The sequence below is a fragment of the Xenopus laevis genome, chromosome 1S (assembly GCF_017654675.1).
Source record: "Xenopus laevis strain J_2021 chromosome 1S, Xenopus_laevis_v10.1, whole genome shotgun sequence".
In the NCBI taxonomy this organism is placed as follows: Eukaryota; Metazoa; Chordata; class Amphibia; order Anura; family Pipidae; genus Xenopus; species Xenopus laevis.
This window is the reverse complement of record NC_054372.1, coordinates 95,672,874-95,696,548: the sequence shown is the minus strand read 5'-3', so window position 1 is coordinate 95,696,548 and position 23,675 is coordinate 95,672,874. Positions and strand designations below refer to the sequence as shown.

The following is a 23,675-nucleotide window of genomic DNA, read 5'->3' as shown; positions in this document are numbered from 1 at the left end:
TTTTACCAGTGCAGAGCAACAGTACATTATATTGTCATTCCTTTAAAACCATTTTATTTTTCGGTGTTACAGTTCCTTCAAAGAGGTAAATAAGGTGGGTGCTGTCTTGTAAAAATGAATACATGTTTTGTACAATAGGTTGGAGGAAATAATCCAGAAAAATGGCCACAGGTCAGAATAAAGACCCCATTGCTAACATAATTGGTTAATCAGGGGGACTAGTAAGCGATGTATGGATTTAAGAAATAGTAGAAATAATGGTAATTTGGGGAAAATCAGTTTGTAAGAAATCAAAAGTAAGAGTATAGATCCAGCCTGAATAAAGGACATGCCAAAGAACATAGGGTCCATCACCCAAACTTGAAATAGCAGGTATTTTATACATCAACATGAAACATTGAGGCTAGAGAGTTGTAGGCCAGCTATCTATAAACAATTGGCAATTTGGAGTTGTACACTATCCAGGTAGTGGCTTGGTAGCCTCAGCTCTCCTTTGTTATTCTAGTTTCACGTCTGTGCTTGCATTTACCCTTTGAATAGACCACTTCTATAAATATTTCCATCCAATACCGCTCATGCACTGTTTTTCTAGTGTACACAGTGGTTTCTATGGTTAATGAGCTTACTTTTTGGTGCCATTTCAAATTTCATTATGGGGGAGGGCACTTAGTCACTTTATTAATCCAGGGGTCCCCAATCGTTTTAATCCATGTGCCACATTCAAATATAAAAAAAATTGGGGAACAACACATGCATGAAAAACATGTTCCTGTTTGTGTAAAATAAGGGATGTGATTGACTATTTTGTAGCTCTTATGTGTACTGGCTTGTATGCAACCAAAACTTGCCTCCAAGCCTGGAATTCAAATGTAAGCACCTGAGGTCACTAAGTACATCCAAGGGGTTTATGAGCATCATGTTGCTTGTGGGCCACTGGTTGGGATCTCTGCATTCATTTGTTTTCCCAGCTGAGATCACCACGGTATATCAAAACATTGGACTTTATTTAATAAATCTTTTTACATGTGATCCTGATAAGTGCTGTACTCTGTCCTGCTAGTTATATACATATTTACAGAGAAGTATCACCAGTGCTTTGGTCTCCAGGTTGTGAGGCTGCATCCAGGGGTGCCCAAGGCAATGGATAGTGGGGTGGGGGTTTGGGTGTGACTGGACTGGAATGCTTATACATTGTGTTGAGTCAATGCTGCGAAAAGTACAACAATGGCTTTGTTTCTGTTACCTAGTTATATAGTGTCGATTGAGTGGGGAGGGGGTAACTGGAGAACATTGGGTTGTTTAGCTTGAAATTAAAAAGCCTGCAAACTGACCATATATTTGTGTCAAGCCACAGAAGTTCATTTCTTTCGGTCAAATAATTCCAGATTAGAGGTAATTAATCATTTGTGCTTAATTCACTACACATACAAAGCACAGATATGCCTGACATGGCAGGGCGAGCAAAATATATTCTACCTTGTGTTTAAAGCAAGTAGCTAACTGCACTGGCTTAGAGTGACAGTAGAAGGTGAGAGAATACAATTTGGACCTCCCTACTTGCAAGCAATACCCATATCATGTAGCACACGTCCCATTGTTCCCAGGGTTTCATTTGCTCACCACATGACACAATGGTTGCTCTCACGTGAATCTTCAAGTTGCCATGGAAACATAAGCGTAAGTTTCTTAGCAACTGGGGTAGTAGAAGAAAGGAGGGGAAGTAGTGTGAGACAGAGGCGCAGGGATCGAATCAAAAGGAGAAGAGAATCTGGTAAGTGAGGTGTGTGCAGACTCCTAGTAACTGGCACAAAGTAAGTTTGGGAACATTATAAAGGGGGACCAAGTGTAAGAATAAAATACAGAGTGACTGATGGGGTAGTTTTAGCTGGTATTATATAGCACAGTTTCAGAGACAGTTCTTTTGCCCTTTATTATCTATGAAACGTCTGTTTGCCTATCAATCTCTTGCTGTCATCTTCTGACTATAATCCAGCTGTATTTACATAAATTTTTTGCATATCTGCCCATTCTGCATCTTAAGCACAACGCTTTCCACCGGAGACTTTTGGAGAGGCTAAGTCTCCTTCAGGCTTCATTATTCTTTGACCATGATTAGGGTATGAATTCCTCAGTGACTTCAAGGACTTTTAGCAGCATGACAAATACTTTACCTGTGCCTGGATGCTTCCACATATTCTGTCATATATAAGATGCACAAGGTGCAGAAACAACAACTCTTACATTTGGGGATGCCATTTTCCATGTCCAAATCCTGTTTAAACGGGGGGGGGGGGGGGGGGTTACCTTTAAGCCAACCTTTAGTATGTTATAGAATGACCAATTCTAAGCAAATTTCCAATTGGTCTTCATTATTTATTTTTTATAGGTTTTGAAATATTTGCCTTCTCCTTCTGACTCTTTCCAGCTTGCAAATGGGGGTCACTGACCCCATCTAAAAGAAAAAATATCTGTAAGGTTTCAAATGTATTGTTATTGCTACTTTTTATTTACTTCTTTCTATTCAGGCCTCTCCTATTCATATTCCAGTCTCTTATTCAAATCACTGCATGGTTGCTAGGGTAATTTGGGCCCTAGCAACCAGATTGCCAATATTGTAAAAAAAAAAAAGCCAAAACACTCAAAAACCAGAAACAATAAAAAATGAAAACCAATTGCAATTGTCTCAGAATAGTACTCTCTATGTCATATTAATTATAAAAGTTGAACAATCAGTTAATTCAAAGGTGAACAACCCCTTTAAGCAATTAATATTTTTTGAAGGATTTTTGTTTCATGACAACTAAGCATAAGCTAGCAAAGCAATCCGTTTGGTTTTATTTAATGTGTAAATGATGTTATGCATAATACAGAAACAGCTTTATCAGGAAACCCCCAGGACTTAATATTCACCTAATACATATCATACCTGTACAGTATTTGCAGTGAAGGAGGGTGATTTTTATGTTTAGGAATGCTGTTAATAGAAGGCTGAGAACTTATTTTATTCATGCAGGTAAAAGCTCTGATAGACGAGGAGATTAGTCACCCACCGATTAATCTCCTCTAATATAGTTGACTAATCTCATTCAAATGCTTTTCCACCAGTGATAATGTAAACCTTCGGCAGGAAAACATATGCGTCGCTCTGGTCTTTTCGAAATAGCCCAAAGTTGCCTCGCAAGGAAACTTCAGGCTGCAAATGGTTTTTCCACTAGTGATTTCCATTACTGCAAGTGGAAACACATTCAGAGGAGATTAGTCACCCATGCTTGAGATTAATTGTGGCAGGATTAATCTGCTCATCTGTCAGTGGCCTAAGCAATCATATGTACATATCATATGAGTACAAATTAAATTAGAGTGCAAAAAACCCTAAGTGGATGCAAACAAGAGATTGTTTTGTATTAATATAATAAAACACATTTCTTAACAGACACCTAACATCACAGTCATTTTTTTCAGGAAGCACAGCATATGATGGAGGGATATTTGTTAGAAAATACAGCAGTTTAGAATGGAGAAAACAGTTCTATTTTCTGATGTATATAGCTCCATCATGTGTAGGGTTGGAATTTGATGTTTTCCAATTTAAAAAAATGTCCTCCTACTTTCAGGTGCATAGCTATTCTTGTATTATAATTAGAAGGGAACTCCTCAGTGGCTTTATAGTGAAGATATTTATTAAAGTGTAAAAAGAGAGCTTGCCATAGCTATATGATTTTTAAGGGTACATTTAGTGGTAAAATTTCCCTCTGGTGGACTGTGTTGAACTTTGGTTTCACTTTGATAAATATTCCCATTGTCACTTGACAAATTGTATGGGATACCTCATTGAAACTGATCTATTGCCCTGCTTTTTTCATCACATGTAGTCAGACTTTATTTCACATGTCCTGTAATCCCTTACTCTACAGCAGGGATGTCTTTATTAATTTGCAGTTTTAAGCAGTTGTGGAATATAAAACCCCCTATAGACCAGGGATCCTGAATAGGTTACATGATGCCTATTAATACACATACATTTCATCCTACAATAGAAGTTAATAATTAAAACAAAGTGCAAATTCATATTTCATGTTCTTAACATATGTTTTTGCATTATGCCAATTTCGTAAATTAATAAGGCTTCCGCTCCAATAGACAAAGGTAAGCACTGAAATGAACGCTCTGCAAAAAGTTGAATAAAAGGCCAGATTCAATTTCATAAGAAAAGTTTCTCAAAGAGCCAGATGCAATTCAAAAAGAAAAACAAATCTTAATTTTTTTTCCATGAAAATTCGATCAAAATTTATGGAAAAAAACTGGCACGGCAGTAGGAGAAAACATTTCTCATCAAAATGAATTTTGCCATTAGCACCTCTGTCTGCTGATGTTGTGGAGTGTAAGGACTTGCACCCCCCCCCCTCATGAATACAGTGCAGCACTGTATTTGTGATGGATGGGCAATGTTGAACATGGCGGCATCCACCCCACTTGCCAGTCACCCGTTCCTTAACTTGACATATTATTCAGATGTTATTGAGTGTGGGTGGGTGCAGGTTTCACACAGTCCTTGCTGAATAGATCAGCAGTAATGCATCTCTTTCTCTTCTTATAAGTTGTTTTCTTCCCTTTTCGTATTACTTTTTCCATATTCATTTGCATTTCTGGACTGTATTTAAATATTTTTCTATATGTTCTGGCTCCATAGATATCCCTTTTTTTACCTCTATCTTGAATCTTAAATTTTGCAAGATAAAAGAAAGTTATAGCACTGGAGTAATAAAATAAAAAAGTAAATAAAAATTAATATTTTATTTTAAATATATACTCTTTCTACTGTTCTTTATGAGGCTACTAATTTAGGTCTAGGCTTTTGGGTTGAACAATAAATACATCTATGCTTCACATCTTATTTTCAGTTTCATTATTGATCCTTTTGTTTCTTCACAGGTGGGTTATGTTGCCTCTTTTTCCCATTTACAATGTCTTTGGCATCATATTCAGCTTCTCGTAAGAATCATCTGGATTCCCTTGCTCGCCCCAAAGTGAATTTCAATAAACAACAAGACAGGTCAGTAAGCATCAAGTTGTACATGAGGGGCATGATGAAGTGGAGTGATTTTGTTACTACAAGTGTTTTTTATTTTATTTAGCAGTCTGGTACAATACCTTTTACAATGTGTCCAGTGGCATACTATTTGCAGAGCAAGGTAGAGGAGGGTGAGATTTTAATTCTTGGAGAGTTAATAATAAGCTTCTATTTCCAGAACATCCTGTAATTATATATATATATACTGTACTAGTCTCAGATGAGTGTTGACAACCCCACTGATCTGCTTTTTATGTATAGGTACAGCAAATGGGGGCGGTGTTGCTGTTTGGAATAAGTGAAGGAGGACTCTGGAAGAGGCCCAGGGTTTTAAATAAGCTTTCATTCTCCTATAACCATTTTTTAGAAGATACTCAGATTGCATGTGGAAAGCTCCATTTAGAGGTCTAGGTGCTATGTGGTGTGTTTAAGGGTGGTGGCACACGCAGGCCCGGATTTGTGCTTCACAAGGAAACTTCGGGTGCTTCAGAATACGAAGTGCCGCGTGTGCCACGCCGCAGGCGATTTTTCATTATAGCTGGCGGAAGACAGCGAGAAGCTGTTCAGGGAGATTAGTTGCCCAAGAGAAGAGGCGATTAGTCGCCAGGTGACTAAATCTCTCCATCTTCCCTGGTGTGCCCTTACCCTGAAAAGTTACAATTGCCATTGTGATTGGATTAGTGGAAGAGTTTATATGCCGAGAACTTCCCATACCAGTTGAACTAAAGAAGCTGCTAGGATGAGTAGTGAAACGTCTTCAATGATTACTCTTCAAATCCAGTTGTTTTAGATTTACCTATACTACATATGCCATGACCTGGATGAATGAAAATCTTTATAGTCATATGGCACAATAGATTTGTCACGCACAGTACTGTGCTACAGCAGACAACAAATCTTCTAAAATTGCCTTTCCCTAGCAATGCACAGAGGTCATAACATCATAACACAGTCATAACACAGTCAAGGAGTGCTGTTTTAAAATGCAACTGGCTGTGTACTTTGGTTCCTCTGTGAGTTCACAACACTTCAAGCTCTCCTTGAAGGTCCGTAACTGCCAGTAAGAAGATCAATAATAAATGCAATAAATTGCTTGTGCTCAATTCAGTTTTTTGCATAGAGTGCATACAGTATTGATCTACCATCCTGTGGGTATAGGCTCATCATTATACCTGAGATTAGCTACTCATGAACTGCTCTCCTGTCAACACATATCACCACAAAGGCAAGCAAACAAAAAAACAACAAAAAAAACAGCGGGTACATACTGTACTTGTTCATATTAGGTAGGCTCGTTCATAAAAATAAATCCTGAATCCTTTGACAGTTCTCTATAACCACTGAGTGCACATTTCCTTTTGACATTTGCTACACAACCCCTGCTTTTGCCATTTAAAATCATGCATTTTTTTCTATTCCTTCTCACATAATCCAGTTCTAATCATATTTTGTGTTTCGGTTGGTTACATAAATACCAGTCAGAAGATTGACAGCTACTGTTATTATTTAAAGCTTGTGGTGCATTGTTTTCTTATTATGTGTCATTTAATTATAGTTTATTAATTACAAATCCCCTGCAGTGTACAATAAGGCTGAAATTATAGGTGACCCTGGATAACAAGCGTTTAAATGTCAGAATGCTAACAAAGAACTCGTAATTACAATGTGCCTCTTTCATTTCCGTAACATGCCACAAACCTTGCTCACTGTACCAGTTCCCTGCCAGCTCCAGCCGCATTATAGCAATAATGTAACATGCTCCATTTGTTATAACAATGGCCCTGCTTGTTCATTAGAGCTTATGCATGTGTTTTAAAGTCACATTGTGTCATTTTAAATGATTTATATCTGCTTACATATAAAGTACATTAACTCTGAATGTTTAAACTATATGTTAATACAATTTGAGGAACCTCAAATATGCCCTACCTTTCATAGCAAATGAACGGATAAGCTATTTATAAATAAAATAGAATGATGATTTATTTCAATAGGGGTAAAATGATATTCATGGCTTGATCTACATCTTAAAGGAGAAATCAACCTGTGGGGAAAAAAACCCTACCTCCCCACCCCAGGTAGCCCTTCCTCCTCCCCCCAGGCTAACTACCCCCCCTGGGGAGATGCCCCATACTCCATACTTACCTCTCAGCACAGATTCTTCCAGCAAAGTTCCACGCGTCCATCTTCCGGCTCCTCTGATAGCTGACTGAGAGATCAGTATTTCTGAGTGTGCGCCAAGGGGTAAGTATGGAGTATGGGGCATCTCCCCAGGGGGGTAGTTAGCCTGGGGGGAGGGCTACCTGGGGTGGGGGTATGGGGTTTTTTCCCCACAGGTTGATTTCTCCTTTAAAGGGATTCTGTCATGATTTATATGATGAAGTTTTTATTTAAAAAAATTCAATCGTTTACACTGCAAATAATTCACTCTACCATATAAAATGTAATTCCTGACATATTTTTAATATTGGTGTGTATGCAGCCATCTCAGGTCATTTTAAGCAAATGTTTTGAGGCCACTAGGAGTAACATCTAAGGGATTGATGGGCAATCGCAAGCCACTGGTTGGGGACCACTGGTCTATGGCATCTAACAGCAGCGCCTCTGGCATTTGCTAGAATACACAGATTGCCTGTTTGGGTCTGGTACAGATGTTTCACACAGGAATGAGTGGAGGAAGACTTTTAGCTTTTTTTGCCCACCCTTTGATCTGAAAAAATTTGAGAATTATATAATCTCATCCTTGGAAATTAATAATTAATTAATAGCTTCTACTATAGATTTTCCACACTTGAAATAATGAAACCTTTCTGTAGCTAAATTGCAGAAATAAATCACAACATGCATCATTGCCATTGGGTCATTGGTGGTGAAAATTGTAGTTTTGCCGGGAAGCATCAGGTTAACTGCCCATTTAAAAAAAAAAAACATAGAACAGCCTTGTCTCACAGTTGAAAAATGTTGGAACACTATTACATTTAAAGTCCCTGGTGGTCTAGTGGTTAGGATTCGGCGCTCTCACCGCCGCGGCCCGGGTTCGATTCCCGGTCAGGGAATATATTTTCTTATTTTTAAACTAATTCAGCCTGCTAGTTATTTTCTGTAAGATATAGTTTCCACTACAGTAATACTTGAAAATTTTATTTTATTATATAGGAAACCAACTGTGGGAAAGGACCAGATCAGTAAATAAAAAGATCTTGTTTCTGTATTCTGCATGTATCTATAAATATTAGACTACTAAAAGGGCTTGCACAAAAGAGTCTTGTTTTATATATTTTACAATTGTAGACATCTAAATACAAAAAATAAAATCAAACAAGGAAAAAAATTGCAAAGTTAAAGAACTGCGTTGGCCGGGAATCGAACCCGGGTCAACTGCTTGGAAGGCAGCTATGCTCACCACTATACCACCAACGCCTGTATGCGAAAGTCTGCGGTTACAGCTGCCTTCGTCTAAGGACGTTATGAATGCCTGAACATGTTTTATCAATGACTGTAGCTTGAGCACTCCAGCTACATTACGAAGACATTACACAGCAAGACACAAACAGATCCTATTTCAAAGGGTTTTTTCAGCTGGTTAAGTTAAGCATGCATGACGTTCCTGCAAGCAAGAACTATCTATATAGCACCTATGTGTTACTACTGTTTCAAATGATTCCTTCCAGCTGAAAGCTTGATGGCTAATGTTAACGGAATTTAATTTATCATCCTTAACCTTTTCATTCTGGAAAGTGCTTCTAGTTTTCCCCTCTCACAATTTCTCCATCTCTCTCTGCTTTCTCTTTTTGTCGCTGCCCCTTTCTTTACCTCCCAGTCTAAACAGGTCTCTTGGGTTACATCTCACCCTTTGTATTTTGCTCCCGACAGCGTCTTTTTTTCTGTAGTCTTGTCTTCCCCTCTTAATTTTTACTTTGTTTTCTCCATTCACCCTTGTTTTCAGTATCTCTGAGCCTCCTCCTCATTGACTGAGCACATAGCATCAATGCAGTAGACAGATAGCAGAGCATAGCACAGTCATATAGTGAGCTAAAAACAATTAGTTAATAATGCTGTTCCAGCAGACATATGCACTGAAATCTGTTTTTTAAAAGAGCAAACTGATTTTTTTTATATTAAATTTTACAATTTGGACAAGTTAGACATATTGTCATGTTCCGAGGTGCCCTCAGGTCATGTGACTTGTGCTCTACTAAACTTTAGTAAATTTTTACTGCTGCACTGCAAGTTGGAGAGATATCAACCCCCTCCCTTCTACCCCCAGCAGCCCGTCAGCAAACCAATAGGAAGGTAATCAGATAGCAGCTACCTGACACCTCTACTGAAGGATTGGTTTGCATTGCTAAAGGTGATCCCTAGTGGTAGACATGAGAATAGCCCCCAGCCTAGGTTGTGGTAAATACAATGGGAAGGGCAGCAACAATAGCTGTCTCAAAGCAGTTCCATCTTGAATTGCTGGCTCCTTCTCAAAGCTCAGAATCAGGCACAATGCACTGAGATTAGGGTTGCCACCTGCCAAGACCAGTAATTTGTAATACCCTTTTCGCTCAGACCTTACCTTTTTTTTCAGGCTGCTGGCCATTGTGCGTGTTGCTCCACCCCCTTTTGCGGCACTGTGCGTGGCTCAGTCCCCTTTTGCATCACAGACCGCCCCCTTTTGATCCCGCCCCCCACCTACCGGTAAAATGTTTTAGAAAAGGTGGCAACCCTAACTGAGATGGCTGCCTTCACACCAATATTACAGCTAAAAAAAATACATATGTTGGTTCAAGAATAACATTTTAAATGGTAGAGTGAATTATTTGCAATGTAAACAACTCCTTCTGCTAGCCCTGTATAAATAATAGCCTCCCTGGATGCTTACCTATAGCAATAAATGTGGCTTCTGCCTTTTCCCTGACCTCAATCACAGGTTTCTATGCTTCTCACTGCTGGGAATAAATGAAAAAAACAAGTAGAACCATGAAAAGGTAGAAAAGAGTTAATGCTGTGAGCTCAGAAAGGGAAGAGCTCACCAGAAAAAATCCCAGTTCCCGGACAGGCCAGACTGACATTGCTTCCATCTCTTTTGCTCCCATTGCTTCCATCTGTTACCTCTTTTTGGAGATAATGATACATTTTATACTATGTAGAAGGGAAGAAAAAAATATACATTTTTCATCTGCTTTTAGTTTTTATTTTTATACCCATATTTTGTTTCAGTTTAGGCGCACAAATTATTATTAGAGACGTTATATGGCCAAATACTTTTGTTCTGGAGTACAAAAACAGCAGCTGCTGCCAGTGCAACGTATTGCCATCTTGTGCCCTATATATAAAGTAGTATAAAATGATTTACACACGAATAATGGCATATATACAAGTGGTGTAAAATAGATGGCGTATTTATAAAAGGAAACCGAAATATCACAGTGTAATTTATCTACACAGCATTTGCAAATTACATAAAAACATCTATATATATATATCTTTCACACTTTGGCCATATCAGCTTTTTCCAATCTTGAAAGGATGAAGGAGGATGTAAGGTCACACATGCAGATTCAGGGAGATTAGTCTCACCTCTTCTTTGGGGCGACAATCTCCCCGAACTGCCTTCACCTACCTTCCCGCCGGCTATAATGAAAAATCGCCAGCGGGGTGGCACTCGCGGCGCTTGATTTTCCGAAGTCGCCAGAAGTTTCCTCGTGAGGCAACTTCCCGGGCCAATTTGGAAAACAAAGGGCCGCAAGTGCCATCCTGCTGGCGATTTTTCATTATAGCCTGCGGGAAGGCAGTTTGGGGAAATTGTTGCTCCGAAGAAGAGGAGATTTGTCGCTGGGACGACTAATCGCCATAACTTGAGCATAGAAATTATAATCTTCCCAGCCTGAGATCATAAGGTGGATATGGCATTTTTTTTATATACAGGCCCCTATGTGTCAATCAGCTCGATGAGTGAATCAATTATTCATTATTTCTTCAGGGTGCCCTGTAACTTTTAGGGGCAGATTGATCAAAATGTGAGATTAGATCATAAAAAACTCACTTTCTATTCATTCCTATGGGATTAGAATAGTATTTATCAATGGAGTTCACTATTTGATAAATATAGTTTTAAAATCCTATAGGAATGAATAGAAAGGGAGTGAGTTTTATTTTGGTGAACTCTAATCTCATACTTTGATAAATCTGCCATCCAACTTGGTTATAGCACATACTTTTGTCAACATTACTTTTCTGATTGCAGGCCTTCTGTATATTGGGTGGACAAGATACCCTCAGTGTCTACATGTGGTAAGTCTGCTTACTTTGTATACAGTGTCATTACCCTTTGTTTGGTGCTATGAAAAGAACAACAGGCTGGTTATATGTGCAAGGTATATAAAAAAAAAGGTCTCTATATCTAAATAAAAATAGGTGCAAAACAATTTAACATTGTTTTGTAAGCTTGATTTGTTTACTGGATCTGGATTTTTTTGGAAAATGTCAAAATAATTGTAATAACATTACTAAAAAATATTAAAGGGGAACAAAATCCTTCTAAATCTTATTTAAGCAAGCATTACCCTTTGCATGCTTCCAGGTCGGTCACTCAGCCCCTCAAATTCTTTCTTGACAATCATTGCTGACTTTCCTTTTTACAGCATCTAGTGAGACTTTACAGAAGACAATCAGATGATGAGAAAGAATAAGAATAAATGAGGTGTTAGTTTATCTTAGATTATTGATTCCTCTTTAATACTTAAAAGGGGTTGTTCACCTTAAAATAGCTATCTGTATGATTTAGATAGGGCTATTGTAAGTCAATTTGCAATTGGTCATAACTGTTTATTATTTATGGTTTTTAAATTATTTAGCTTTTTGTTTAGTAGCTCTCAAGTTTGGATTTTTAGCAGCTATCTGGTTGCTAGGGTTTAATCTAGCAACCAGATAATGGTTTGAAAGAGAAACAATAATATGAACAAACAATGGTCTAAATAGAAAGATAAGTAATACAAAGTAACAATAACAATACAATTCTGACCTAATTTGAAAGCTGTAAAGAGTCAGAAGAGGAAGACAGTCCAAAAACTATAAAAAAAAAAAAATTAAGAAGAATTGAAGAGTTGCTAAGAATAGACCATTCTATAAAATACTTAAAGTTCACTTGAAGGTGAACCTCCCCTTTAAAGAAGTGGTATGCTCCATTTCATATAAAAACCACAAATCATAACATTTGCATGCTATTTATAATTTTGCCATAAAAGTGTTTCCACAACCATTTTACATTACCCATCTGATCCCCCATGTGCCTCTATGAGGGGGCTGCCATATTTGTGCAGAAGTAGTGTGTTACCATTAGAAACTCAAACTAAAGGTGGCCATACACAGAGAGATCCGCTCCTTTGGCGATGTCGCTAAACGAGCGGATCTCTCCCCGTATTGCCCACCTTGAGGTTGGCAATATCGGGCTGATCCGATTGTGGGCCCTAGGGCCCAACGATCGGATCCAAACGATGCCTAACGGGCGGTCAGATCGCGGGACCGCATCAACGAACAGATGCGGCCGCGATCCGACGGGATTTTTAGTCCCATCTGATCGAGATCTGGCTGACTTTCAGCCAGATGTCGATCGGGGAAGCCCATCAGGGGGCCCCATACATGGGCCAATAAGCTGCCGACTCGGTCTATCGGCAGCTTTTATCGGCCCGTATATGGCCACCTTAAGAGGCTGAGAAGGGACAATCAGTTTGGCAAAACACTCAGGTTTAAGATCTTCAAGACCTAGCAGTGAAAAATTATCAACATGACCTAAAGATAAATATTTTGAAAAGTAGTTTTTTTGTGTATCACTTTAAGCGGATTTGACCACACTAGTTCTCTCTAAAAGCACCTCTGTGGTCAAAATGCCATGTGTGCCATAAAAGCTTAATGTTTTTTTTTGTTGTTATTGGGCAAGCCTGGTTTATCTGACCCATGATTCTGCATTTTAGGACAGTCCTGAAATGTATGAATAATTTATAATATAGCATTTTAAGGGGTTGTTTACCTTTCAGTTAACTTTTAGTATGTCATAGAATGGCCAATTTAAGCAACTTTTCGGTTGGTCTTCATTATTTTTAGTTCTTTATTTATTAGAACTATTTGTCTTTGCTTCTGATTATTTCCAGCTTTCAAATGGGGGTTAATGACCCCATCTAAAAAAACAAGTGCTCTGTAAAGCTACAAATGTATTGTTAGTGCTAGTTTTTATTATTCATATTTCTATTCAGCCCCTCTACTATTCATATTCAAATCAATGCATGGTTGCTTGGCAAATTTGCATCCTAGCAACCAGATTGCTGAAATTGCAAACTGGAGAGGTACTATATAAAAAGCTAAATAAGTCGAAAACCCCAAATAATAAAAAAAAACGAATTGCAAATTACTCCCTACATCAATCCAAAAGTTAACTCAAAGGTGAACAACCCCTTTTGAAAAGGGTGTCTTATTGCCATAATTATCCAAGCTAAAATGAATAATTTATAAACTGAGCCATTCTTTTGCAAAAAATAAACCATATATTGTTTTTATAGGAACGAGTCAAAGACAAGAGGACCTGGCAAAGCCCAAGAAAGTAATAACAATAAATGAGGACAGGTGAGATTCCTATTGTTTGAAATTGAATTGTAAGGCTAATGCCACATGCAGCCGCTGAATCTGCCTCCTATCAGATTTCAGCCATAAAATCATGGAATCCTCTAAATACTGTTTTTATGAAAGTTTGCTGCAGAATCTGCCTGAATTTGTGCAGACTCCTCCCCATTCCCCCTCTTATGAGATATTAATGATTTTAGCCTCCTGTGGTTGCACGACTTGTTACTACAGAGGATACAGATGTTTTTGCTTGGGGGTCCAGAAAGAAGAGGGTAGAGAGCATGGCATTTTTGACTAAGGCAATGTACTTTAGACTGCACCCACTTTAATGTATGCTTTCACAGAATTTAAAAGTAAACCATAGCAGCAGGGGAAACATTTGTTCCAAATCTAAGATATGATATTAAGGGACAGATTTATCAATGGTCAAATTGCAAGTTCATGGGAGTTATTTAAAACTCCCATGAACTCGAAACTCGACTAATTACAATTTATTAAAAAAATCGCAATATTTGAAACTAGGGTGAATAGGATTGCCCCGCAAAAAACTCTAATGTCAGGAAGGCTGCAAACAACTCCAAATTGATCCCAGGACATCTTCCATTAGCTAAAACAGCAATTTGGCAGGTTTAAGGTGGCGAATTGTCAAATTCAAGTTCTTAAAGGGCCAGTGTATGATGAATTTTAAAATCGAATTCGAATTTTTTTAAAAAAAAAACTCGAATCTAATTTAAATAATTCCCTTGTCGAATTTGACAGTTTTGGCCATAAAAAAACCCAAAAATTCTAATCAGAATTTTCACTTTAAACCTTGATGTATCTGCTCCTATGTCTATGATAGTAAGTGAAGTAAACTAACAGGTGGTTGGTCTCTGTGCATGGGTTATTACAATTGGAGCAAACTTGGCTGAAAAGCAGGAATTAATGGAACATGGAAGCTGTATCAGGTAAATGAGTTTTAGTTACTTTACTTTTGAGATAGTCAGACAGAGATAGTCAGAGTCTTGTTCAAACCGAAAAACTGATTAGGAGCAGGCACTCAATGAAGGCAAACTTCCACCAGGCAATAGTTCAAAGTGAAGAAAGTTTGTGTCCACAGCCTTACGCGTTTCGTGTCAAACACTTAATCATAGTCTTGTTCAAAGGGGATGGGAATTATTTTCAAAAGCTGCATGATGGACTACACACTTATAAACAAGTGCTGCATAATATATCCATCGTTTGTAGGACACTATTGATTTGTAGTATGTTTTAGCAGCATTTGCTGCCATGGAACCACTGCAAATGTCATCTCAAGCACATTATACCAACAGCACCAACTGTGCTGAGTTACCGCACCCAAATCGACACAACTGCATGAGCGTTTTGTCGGACACAGAAGCACCTATTGATGCTTGGCATGAAGAGCACCCTGAAGCTATCTCCTGGTCAGGAGGTGGTGGTAGCTCCAGGGTTTGCCCTTGTTAAAAGGCACAGCAGAGCATGATTTGAAAGGAAGGCCGGAAAGACTGTGTGGTGCCAAGCAAACCTTTACAGAAGTGCAAAGAGTGCATTGTGACGCTAGTACCTTTAATAAAAATTGTTAGGCTAAACACACTGCGGGAAAAATCTCAAGTTGCACACTGCACTTGCAAACATAAATGACCCCTATTATGTTTTGGTTCCTCTCCTTGCTGTGTTATATCCATTTCAGTAGTGGGTAATTGCCTTTCTTCCCCACTACTGAAATGATAGATCGTATGTGGTATTTTCATTTTGGGCTTCCCTACATGCCACTTACCTAGGTAGACCTATGCATAATGAGCAGTGGACCCCTTGCAATCATATTTAGGGTTTTTTATATTTGTACCTAAGGATAAATGGCTGGTAAGGTGCTGGCTGCAAAGTGGAAATTTTGAGTGAATACTTTGTGGTAGTTTGAAATAGAAATATTTTACCCGTTATCCATCAAAATCAGTTGTATTTTACTGCATTAAAAATCATGTTTATTATATACGTATGTTTATTAAGGAAAACAAAATTTTAAAACTTTTTTTTTTAGACATATAGAAGCCTATAGGGCTCATTTACTACAGCAATGCAGTGAATGTGTTTTCCCCAGAATTTCAGTGGCAAAGGGGCGTTGGATTGCTCTGTTCCTGGACTGATTTGGCAAAAAGAACACAATTGGGCGCAGTTACACAAAATATTTTTAAAGTCTGTCTGGCATCATAAATAGGAGGTCTGAATAAAAAGCTAACTTATAAAAAGTAACAATGACATATGACAATATGATTTCACATTACAATAGTTTTTTGGCTGCTGGGGCCAGTAACCCTCTGTGATCTGACAGGTGTAACGAAGTAGAACACAAACAAATAAAAACTAAAAAACACAAGACACTATACCATTTGAAAAGATGCTAAGAAAAGACATTCTATAACATAATAAAAGTTAGCTTAAAGGGGTTGTTCAACTTCCAACAATTTTTTTCAGTTCAGTTGTTTTCAGACAGTTCACCATAAATACTTTTTCCAATTCCTTTATATTTTGTATTTGTGACTGTTTTGCTAAGATTGAAGTATAGTTTAATATTTCACCTTCTTCTGTCTTTCTATAGTATCTCTGGGAGAGGGGGTTGCCGACTGTGTAACTATTCTACATTGATACATTTAGTTGCTGAGTCAAAAGTTTCATTAAAGGAGAACTAAAGCTTAACTAAAGAAGTAGGACAGAAATATTGTACATTATGTACAATGTTCTGTACCAGCCCAGTAGCAAGGAAGATCTGTGCCTCCAAAGATGCCCCAGTAGCTCCCCATCTTTTTTCTGCTGATTCACTGCACATGCTCTGTGCTGCTGTCAGTTACTGAGCTTACGAGCAGACTCAAAATATACAGTACACATAAATGTCACAATATAGGGCTGATTAGTAATACATTAAATACAGATAATTACTACACAGCAGCTTGTTTAAATAAACTATAGTTGTGTTTCTGAAACAAACACACCAATTTTATCAGTGCAGCACAACAGTACAATATATTTTCATTATTTTAGGACACTAATTTTTTGGGGTAACTGTTCCATTTAAGTTGCTTGCCTTCACTGTGTCATGTTTTTAAAAATGCTTAGATGACATGCATGTGACGCTATAAAAGGAGTAGTTTGATGTAAAGGGTAATATCTGGGCCTGTAAGTGTTCATATATTTATTTGTGCAGAATGAAAATATGTTTTAATGATTTGGTGCTTCTATGCCCACTTTATGGCTAAGAATTGCTTAATCTTTCTTTCCACAGGCCATCACCTATTTGGCCAGTTAGTTCCAGCGCCCTTTCTGCTGTTCCTTCAGGCCGTGTGCAGAACCTCGCACAACCAAAGAAAACTAGTCAGGAATGGAAGGAAGATAGACCTGCCTACAGCACAGTCAGTGAAGTGAACCAGCATAGTTTGCCATTTCTATGTATTACATTTAATTTACATATTAAATCTTTATGTCTCGTCTACTAGGTTTCTGAAGGAGCTAAAAAAGCTTCAGCTAGCCCACGTACTACACAGCTAGCAAAGCCAAAGCACAGGGCTACCTGCTCCCTGCCAGGGACACCAAACAGCCACCAAGAAAGTGGGAAGGAATCTGCCAGATCCATAAAATCAGCTCCCACAGCAAGGACCGAAGCTTTAGCAGGTAAGAACACTTGCACAATAGGATGATGCCTATATTTTTACTCTCTGCTTGGCATGTTTATAAACAATGGAGTGGCATTCAGCAAAATGACTTGAATAGAACAGCAGTTTAGTCTGTTATAATATTGCACAGTGATTCCCATGGAATAGTAATAAAATGGATGTGTACATTAAATATACAAATTAATTACAAAAAAACAATGAAAACAAGAGGTCACAGGCTTCAAGCGCTTACAATGTAAAAGTTATTGGACAGCCCCTTTTGAATTGTAAACACCTTAGAACAGTGTTGTTTAATTTTTCACATAATGTGGTCTGAATTCCAAGAGGTGGGGCCCGGGTCTGCTTCCTCTAAACAGGGGCATGCAATTAAGGGTTGCGGATGACCCTAGGTTTTGAGCTCACCTGTTCCGCAGCTAAAATTGCAGATAAGTCAAAATAAGAGCGTTACAGGAAACACATTTTATGTGGGTGAACAAAGGGCCCGAAAAACAATTGCAGTGGGGCCTGTTCCCACTAAGGTATGCCATTGGAATGTGTCGTTTGTCACCAAAGATGTAACCTGTAATATCTGAAAATTCTATATACTAATTGGTTCTATGACATGGTCATGGGTGTATATATTGAGTCTACCTAAATGTGTAAAATAAATTCATCAGCAGGCTGCAAGGGAGACAAATTTATAAGAAATACAAGTATTATGATTATGGATCCATTAAAATACATATTTTGCTTCAGTTTTGGACATCTTAACTCACCTAATCTATAAAAGAGTGATTGATCAAAACACAGTCTAAAAATTACTAATTAATTTTTAAACGTTTTTTTTTTGTTTTCACTAATTGTATGATATGAAGTTGCTAAGCCACTACACCACATCAAGGCATGTGGTGGTCCTAACTATTGCGCACTGGCCATATCCCATGAAAAGTTGCAATAAAATAGCAAACTGTGCAGAATGTAACCTGGATTTAGAGAAGCAATACAGCGACTACAGTCAAAGCATTGTGCCCCAGTGTATTTGGGATTTAATTGTCATTTGAATACCAAACAGGGGGCTGCAGAAAATAAAAGACTAATAAATCAGATGTCACACAATAAAAAAATAAAGGAAAACAAACAGTTAAAGTGAGAATAACACTGTTTGGCTCCCACAGGATCCCACAAACAAGAGCTAGAAAATGTCTGCACTACAGTCCAGTGGCCTGCAATATATTGCAATTATAATGAAACAAAGTGCCAACCTAAGGTTATCAGGTCTTGCAAACAACCCATCATAAATTCAAAATGTGCGTTCAAAACTGTGCCAGTATCACATTACCCCTACTTAAAATAAGGAATATTTTCAAACCCTTCTTACGTCATATTAAATCCTTTTCATTGATATATACAGTACGTTATGCAAGTGTTATTACAATTCCACGTGCACAGGTTTTGCCTTTTATACAGAAGGCATATATCATTGCATTTCACAAGTACATTTTACCATCACAGATAAATATTGTTCTTATATCCCTGAAGATAGAATTCATTGGATTAAAAAAAAATCTATATCTTCTCTGAGCAGAATGAAATAAACAGATAAAGGTTCTGACATTCATTTTCTCCACTGCATTTTTTCAAGTAGAAGGATGGCCTTAATCATTCATAAATTGATTTCAGTTAACAAAAATCATGTTCTGACAGCTGATTCAAGAACAGTTTTTCTCGAAGCATGCATTAGCAGCACAGATACCAAAGGAATATATTAGCGGTTCCTGTTCAGTTTTTCGTCATCCTGCTTCTTTTATATTGTCCTTCTTCAGTTTTTTACCATCCTGCTTCCTAGAAGGGCGGTAGTTCATAGCTATATCCTATATGTCTTCTCACCTGCTGAAAATTCTCAGTGCAGGAAATGATGCAACGATCCATTGGGCGGCGCTCGATTTCTCCTCCCTGGCTATCTCCTATAGAAGGCAGGGAGGAGAAATCGAGCGCCGCCTGATGGATCGTCGCCATGTTGCCTTTTCAGAAGAGGAGCGCAAGCGGAGTATCTGTAACATATTTCTTAATAAAGTCTTTGCGAATGTAAAGTTAAATGTGTGTTGGTGTTTTTTTTTTCGTTAAGAGCAAACTAATTTTTTATTAAAAAAATCTCATGTTACTGTTCCTTTAAGACCAGAGTCAACTCCTTACCACAATGAGCTCTGGCTTTCTCACAACACAGATAAGTGGCTCACAACCTAGTAACCTGTATATAGGAGTCAAGTTCCCAGTACTGGACTAAAATACTAAAATATTAAATATATTCTTACACATTCAGACCTTCAAAATAGAATAACTGCACTCACAAACATTGTGAAACAATGCAATATCTTCACATCAATCAACCTCAGGGATGCTTATTTACATGTCCCCATACACCTTCAACACCAGAATTTTTCACCAATGTTATAGGTCTGGTAGCTTACCTGAGATTACAGCACCTTACAATAAAACCCTGCCTGGACAATCTTCTTCTTCCACACACAGATATTTTTTGGAGCACAGAGACCTGCGGCATGCCCCCTGGATCGAGCAATACTTGTGTTAGCCAGAGCTCGATCCAAGAGGGTTGACAACACCCCACCTGCTCTCTAACTTGCCTGTAATTCGGATTTAGGGAGCATCAGGATTGTTGGATTTTTTTCATATTTAATAGTTTTTTAGTAGCCTTAAAGAATAATGATCCAAATTACAGAAAGATCCCTGTATCATATTCTGAAGCAGTTGCTTATCTATTTATCTGGGCAATCTAAGTTGTGTGGGCTGTCCATGTCATATCTATAGGATACCAAGTTGAGAAAATGCATAAAGATCCTAGTGCCTTTCCCTTAACAAGTCACTGTGGGGACAACAGCAATCTTCCCTCAAAGTTGGCCATAGATGTTGAGATTTTTAAAAGATCCGATCCTCATCGTGAGACCACGATTTTCCCGGAACGATCATACGAATTGCACATCAACTAAAAAGACCAATTTGCCAGGAAAACAAAGGGGAGCTGCCTGCTTGGCCCTGCAAACATAGATAGATTGCACTTGGACTGACAAAGATTTTTTAACCTGGCTGATCAATTTCCTGACAGATGTCGGCCGAAAAATCGTAAGATGTACGATCGTTCGAATCCCACTAACCGCACCATAATTTCGAAGGATTGGTCGGACTTCGCTAAAATCGGTCGTTCGGCAAGAAGAATCGTCGCGTCTATGGGGAGCTTAAAGGAAAACTATACCCCCCAAACAATGTAGGTCTCTATTAAAAGATACTGAGTAAAACAGCTCATGTGCAAAACCCTGCTTCATGTAAATGAACCATTATCATAATAATATACTTTTTTAGTAGTATGTGCCATTGGGTAATCATAAATAGAAAATTTCCATTTTAAAAAATAAGGGCCACCCCCTGAGATCGTAAGATTCACTGTGCACACATACAAACCACATGTAAGGTCACATGAGCCAATTAACAGACACTTCTTCCTGTTACAGTTACGTGTTGTAGTATTTCTGGTCAGGTGATCTCTGAGGCAGCACAGATAGAGTCACGAAATGGTGGTTCAAGGCAAGAGATGTAAAAGGGCAGTATTTATGTAAATATATATTCCAGCTTGGTAAGATTCTTTAATATGTCATTCAATTTGATATAAACTATCTGTTTTGGGGGTATAGTTTTCCTTTAAGCCGTGCACACCTTTAGATAGTAAATAAAAGCAGTCCCTCCTTTCCTTAAATTTCAGTGGGTAGGACTCATAACAATACAATAATTAAAAACTAATACAAATCAAAGTTAAAATAAAAAAAATCATAGCAAGTCCAAGTCTGTCTTTTTGAGGCCAATAAAAAAATGTATAACATTTACTTTGTCTGTAAATTTCTAACCCTATTGTGTTGCTTGGTGAGCATGCACTCTTCTGGGCTGCCTGCTTCAACCAAAAGTCCTCACAAGGTCAGAGAGCTCAAACCTCTAAAAAAGGTGCAGAAGCTATTTCTTTATCTTGTGTTTGCTTTTCTATTTGACAAAATATCTCACAGAATGGTGGTACAAATTAAAAATGCTGAACATTCAACATTACCTGTTTGCTTAAAAGATGTGACTTTTTCTTTCCTAGTTCCTAAGGTAGAGCATCCTGAGTACCAGCATGATTTATCTGTTGTGAGACCAGTACCATCATCTGCCCTTCACACACAGGCAACAGATCGAGTTTGCCAGCTTGCTAAGCCCAGTCCTCGTAAGATAGTCTCTGATGTGCATGACCCATATAGAATCTCACCTGCTGCCAAACATGCAGAGGCTTCACCCCGCATCCAGGAGCTTTGTACCCCTCCAGCCCGTAGACAGCGCGCAAAGAAGATGTGAATTATTATACATCTTTACCTACTTCCATTAAAAGCATACTACATTGTCTACTTGACTCCCTAGAAATTATTTGTTAAATGCACTTCCAGCATAATTATTTACAGCACTGTTGTTAAGCTTGCTAATTTTGTTGTGCTATGTTATTTGTAAAAACATTTGACAGATAAATGATGAATTTGTAATCTGTGAATACTAGTCTAAAATTTTTGAGAAGCTGCAACAGATGTACTATACCTTCTGTAAAATCCTCTCTTGCCATAGGAAATTAAACCATTGTTTACTGTAAAAAAAAGTTGGCAATAGCAAAGGTAAGAAGGTAGTCACAGATTACATTGCACAACTCATCAAATGAAGTAAAGAGTTTTGGGGGATATACACCAGAAATGTCCTATGCTTCTCTATACTTCTTTTACTTACAACATTTTCATTTCAAGGTCCTTTCAAGGGTTTTTACTATGGTTATGGCAACACCTTACAATAATACCCTGCCTTGAAAATCTATTTCCAAGCCTTATCCAGCACAGAACATGTTTCAGGTCTCTGTGCTCCAAAAACAACACTTTTCTTACTTGTTTTCACCTTAAGTTACCATATTGTCATGTTCTGTGCGCTAACTCGCTGATCATGTAATATAGGATGTATGTGTGCCCTTGGTTTGTGTGATAACTTTCAAGACAGAGGCTTGCCTGTTTTATCTGATATAGTTTTATATAAACCTGCAGTGTTCAGGAGTGTAGGCCCTAGCCTCTGCCTATACAATGGGTAGAGCATTTTTATCCCTGCACAGATACTAAAGGTAAAACAAAATTGCCTCAGATAACGTAAAGCAGGCAATATACCACAGTAGATATTGTAATAATTTGAGTTATTTATTACAGCTATCCATGGCATGTTGGCCAAAGATAATCTGCTCAAGATAAATAAATAAATCGATTAACAATTCCATTCTAATTAAAAATGAATAGCCTCTAATTATAAAACATCAAAGTGTTGTTAAAGATCATGAAAAGCTAAAAATAAAATCTTTGTCTCACATACAATTTTCTATAAATAATAAATTAATAAATGTTGAACTGTTTCTGAAATAGTTACTCTTCTCTGACCTGCTCTCAGCAGGGTGGCTTTCTATCTGCTGGCTCTGTCAATTTTATGAAAGTAAGCTTTAAGGGAGGAACTCCACGATGCGTTTGGTGCCGACACGTTGCCATGCGACGAAACGCATGCGACGTGGCAGATGTTGTGAAGAAACAGGAAGTGACGTTTCGGCACCAAACTCATCGTGGAGTTCCTCCTTAATTCATAACAACACAAATGGATGACAAAAGTATGATTTAAAGATTAGAGAGATAGAATTTGGAAAGGAGAAAAACTTCTTCTATTCTCCCCCATACCTGGAGGGAGCTTCAGGTGCAGGATGCTATCTTGGGTGAAAGTATGTGACAGGTTTGTGGGTTGTATTGACTGATCCTACACATGAACACTGATCACACACATGCACATAATGAGTGAGGTGAGGCACTCGCTTGTTATACTCATGTGTGTGTCCCAATATGACCTCCTTACAAGAGGCTTCCTTGTGGGGAGTGGCTCTATGAGCCCACAGTAATGCAAACAAGATTTATATGGTTTTTACATTTGAATGTGGCTCACTGTTAAAAAAAAGGTTGGGGACCCCTTATCTAAATGTCTGCTTGAACTAAAACGCACACATCAGACAATACTTAGAGGCTGAGAGCTGTAGTGTCATATATATCCATTTTCCATAACCCCCTTCCCAAGACTCTTCCATGTCTCTTTTATGCAATAGTCCTATGTTTTCTTGCATCTTTTTTGTCTTCTTTTCAGTGTTACAAATCGCCTTTCTTCTCTGCTCTTAGCCTTGCCTTTTGCTTACATTTAAAATGTAGGCTTATGGCACACAGGGTGAATTTTCTGCCAGTGTTTGTCAGGGGGGCAAAAATGCC

The 23,675-nt window shown here is 38.1% G+C and overlaps 1 protein-coding gene and 2 non-coding genes across 5 annotated transcripts; 2 read left to right on the top strand and 1 right to left on the bottom strand.

Annotated features, from left to right (window-relative positions):
• Positions 1 to 1,621: 1,621 nt before the first annotated feature.
• On the top strand, positions 1,622 to 21,759 carry LOC108706894 (testicular haploid expressed gene protein). 3 transcript variants are annotated; one of them, XM_041579938.1, is made up of 7 exons: positions 1,622 to 1,677; positions 4,933 to 5,053; positions 11,304 to 11,350; positions 13,612 to 13,675; positions 16,953 to 17,079; positions 17,164 to 17,338; positions 21,464 to 21,759. In XM_041579938.1, exons 2-7 carry the CDS (start codon positions 4,965 to 4,967, stop codon positions 21,709 to 21,711), a joined length of 750 nt encoding a protein of 249 aa, XP_041435872.1. In that variant the 5' UTR covers positions 1,622 to 1,677; positions 4,933 to 4,964; the 3' UTR covers positions 21,712 to 21,759. The 3 variants fall into 3 exon arrangements, with proteins under 3 accessions (XP_041435872.1, XP_018099176.2, XP_018099177.1); XM_018243687.2 differs by having other exon boundaries at positions 1,673 to 1,771; XM_018243688.2 differs by lacking the exon at positions 1,622 to 1,677 and adding an exon at positions 1,761 to 1,780.
• trnae-cuc lies at positions 8,056 to 8,127 on the top strand. The gene has a single exon. It is a non-coding gene; the product is annotated as a tRNA-Glu (tRNA).
• Positions 8,420 to 8,491, bottom strand: trnag-ucc. The gene has a single exon. It is a non-coding gene; the product is annotated as a tRNA-Gly (tRNA).
• Positions 21,760 to 23,675: the final 1,916 nt, after the last annotated feature.

Bases quoted from the DNA above. Each gene is read 5' to 3' on its own strand.
- LOC108706894 (XM_041579938.1), top strand. From the start codon at position 4,965: ATGTCTTTGGCATCATATTCAGCTTCTCGTAAGAATCATCTGGATTCC. The intron at 13,676-16,952 runs GTGAGATTCCTA...TTCTTTCCACAG, and splicing joins ATAACAATAAATGAGGACAG to GCCATCACCTATTTGGCCAG. The intron at 17,080-17,163 runs GTCAGTGAAGTG...CTCGTCTACTAG, and splicing joins ATAGACCTGCCTACAGCACA to GTTTCTGAAGGAGCTAAAAA.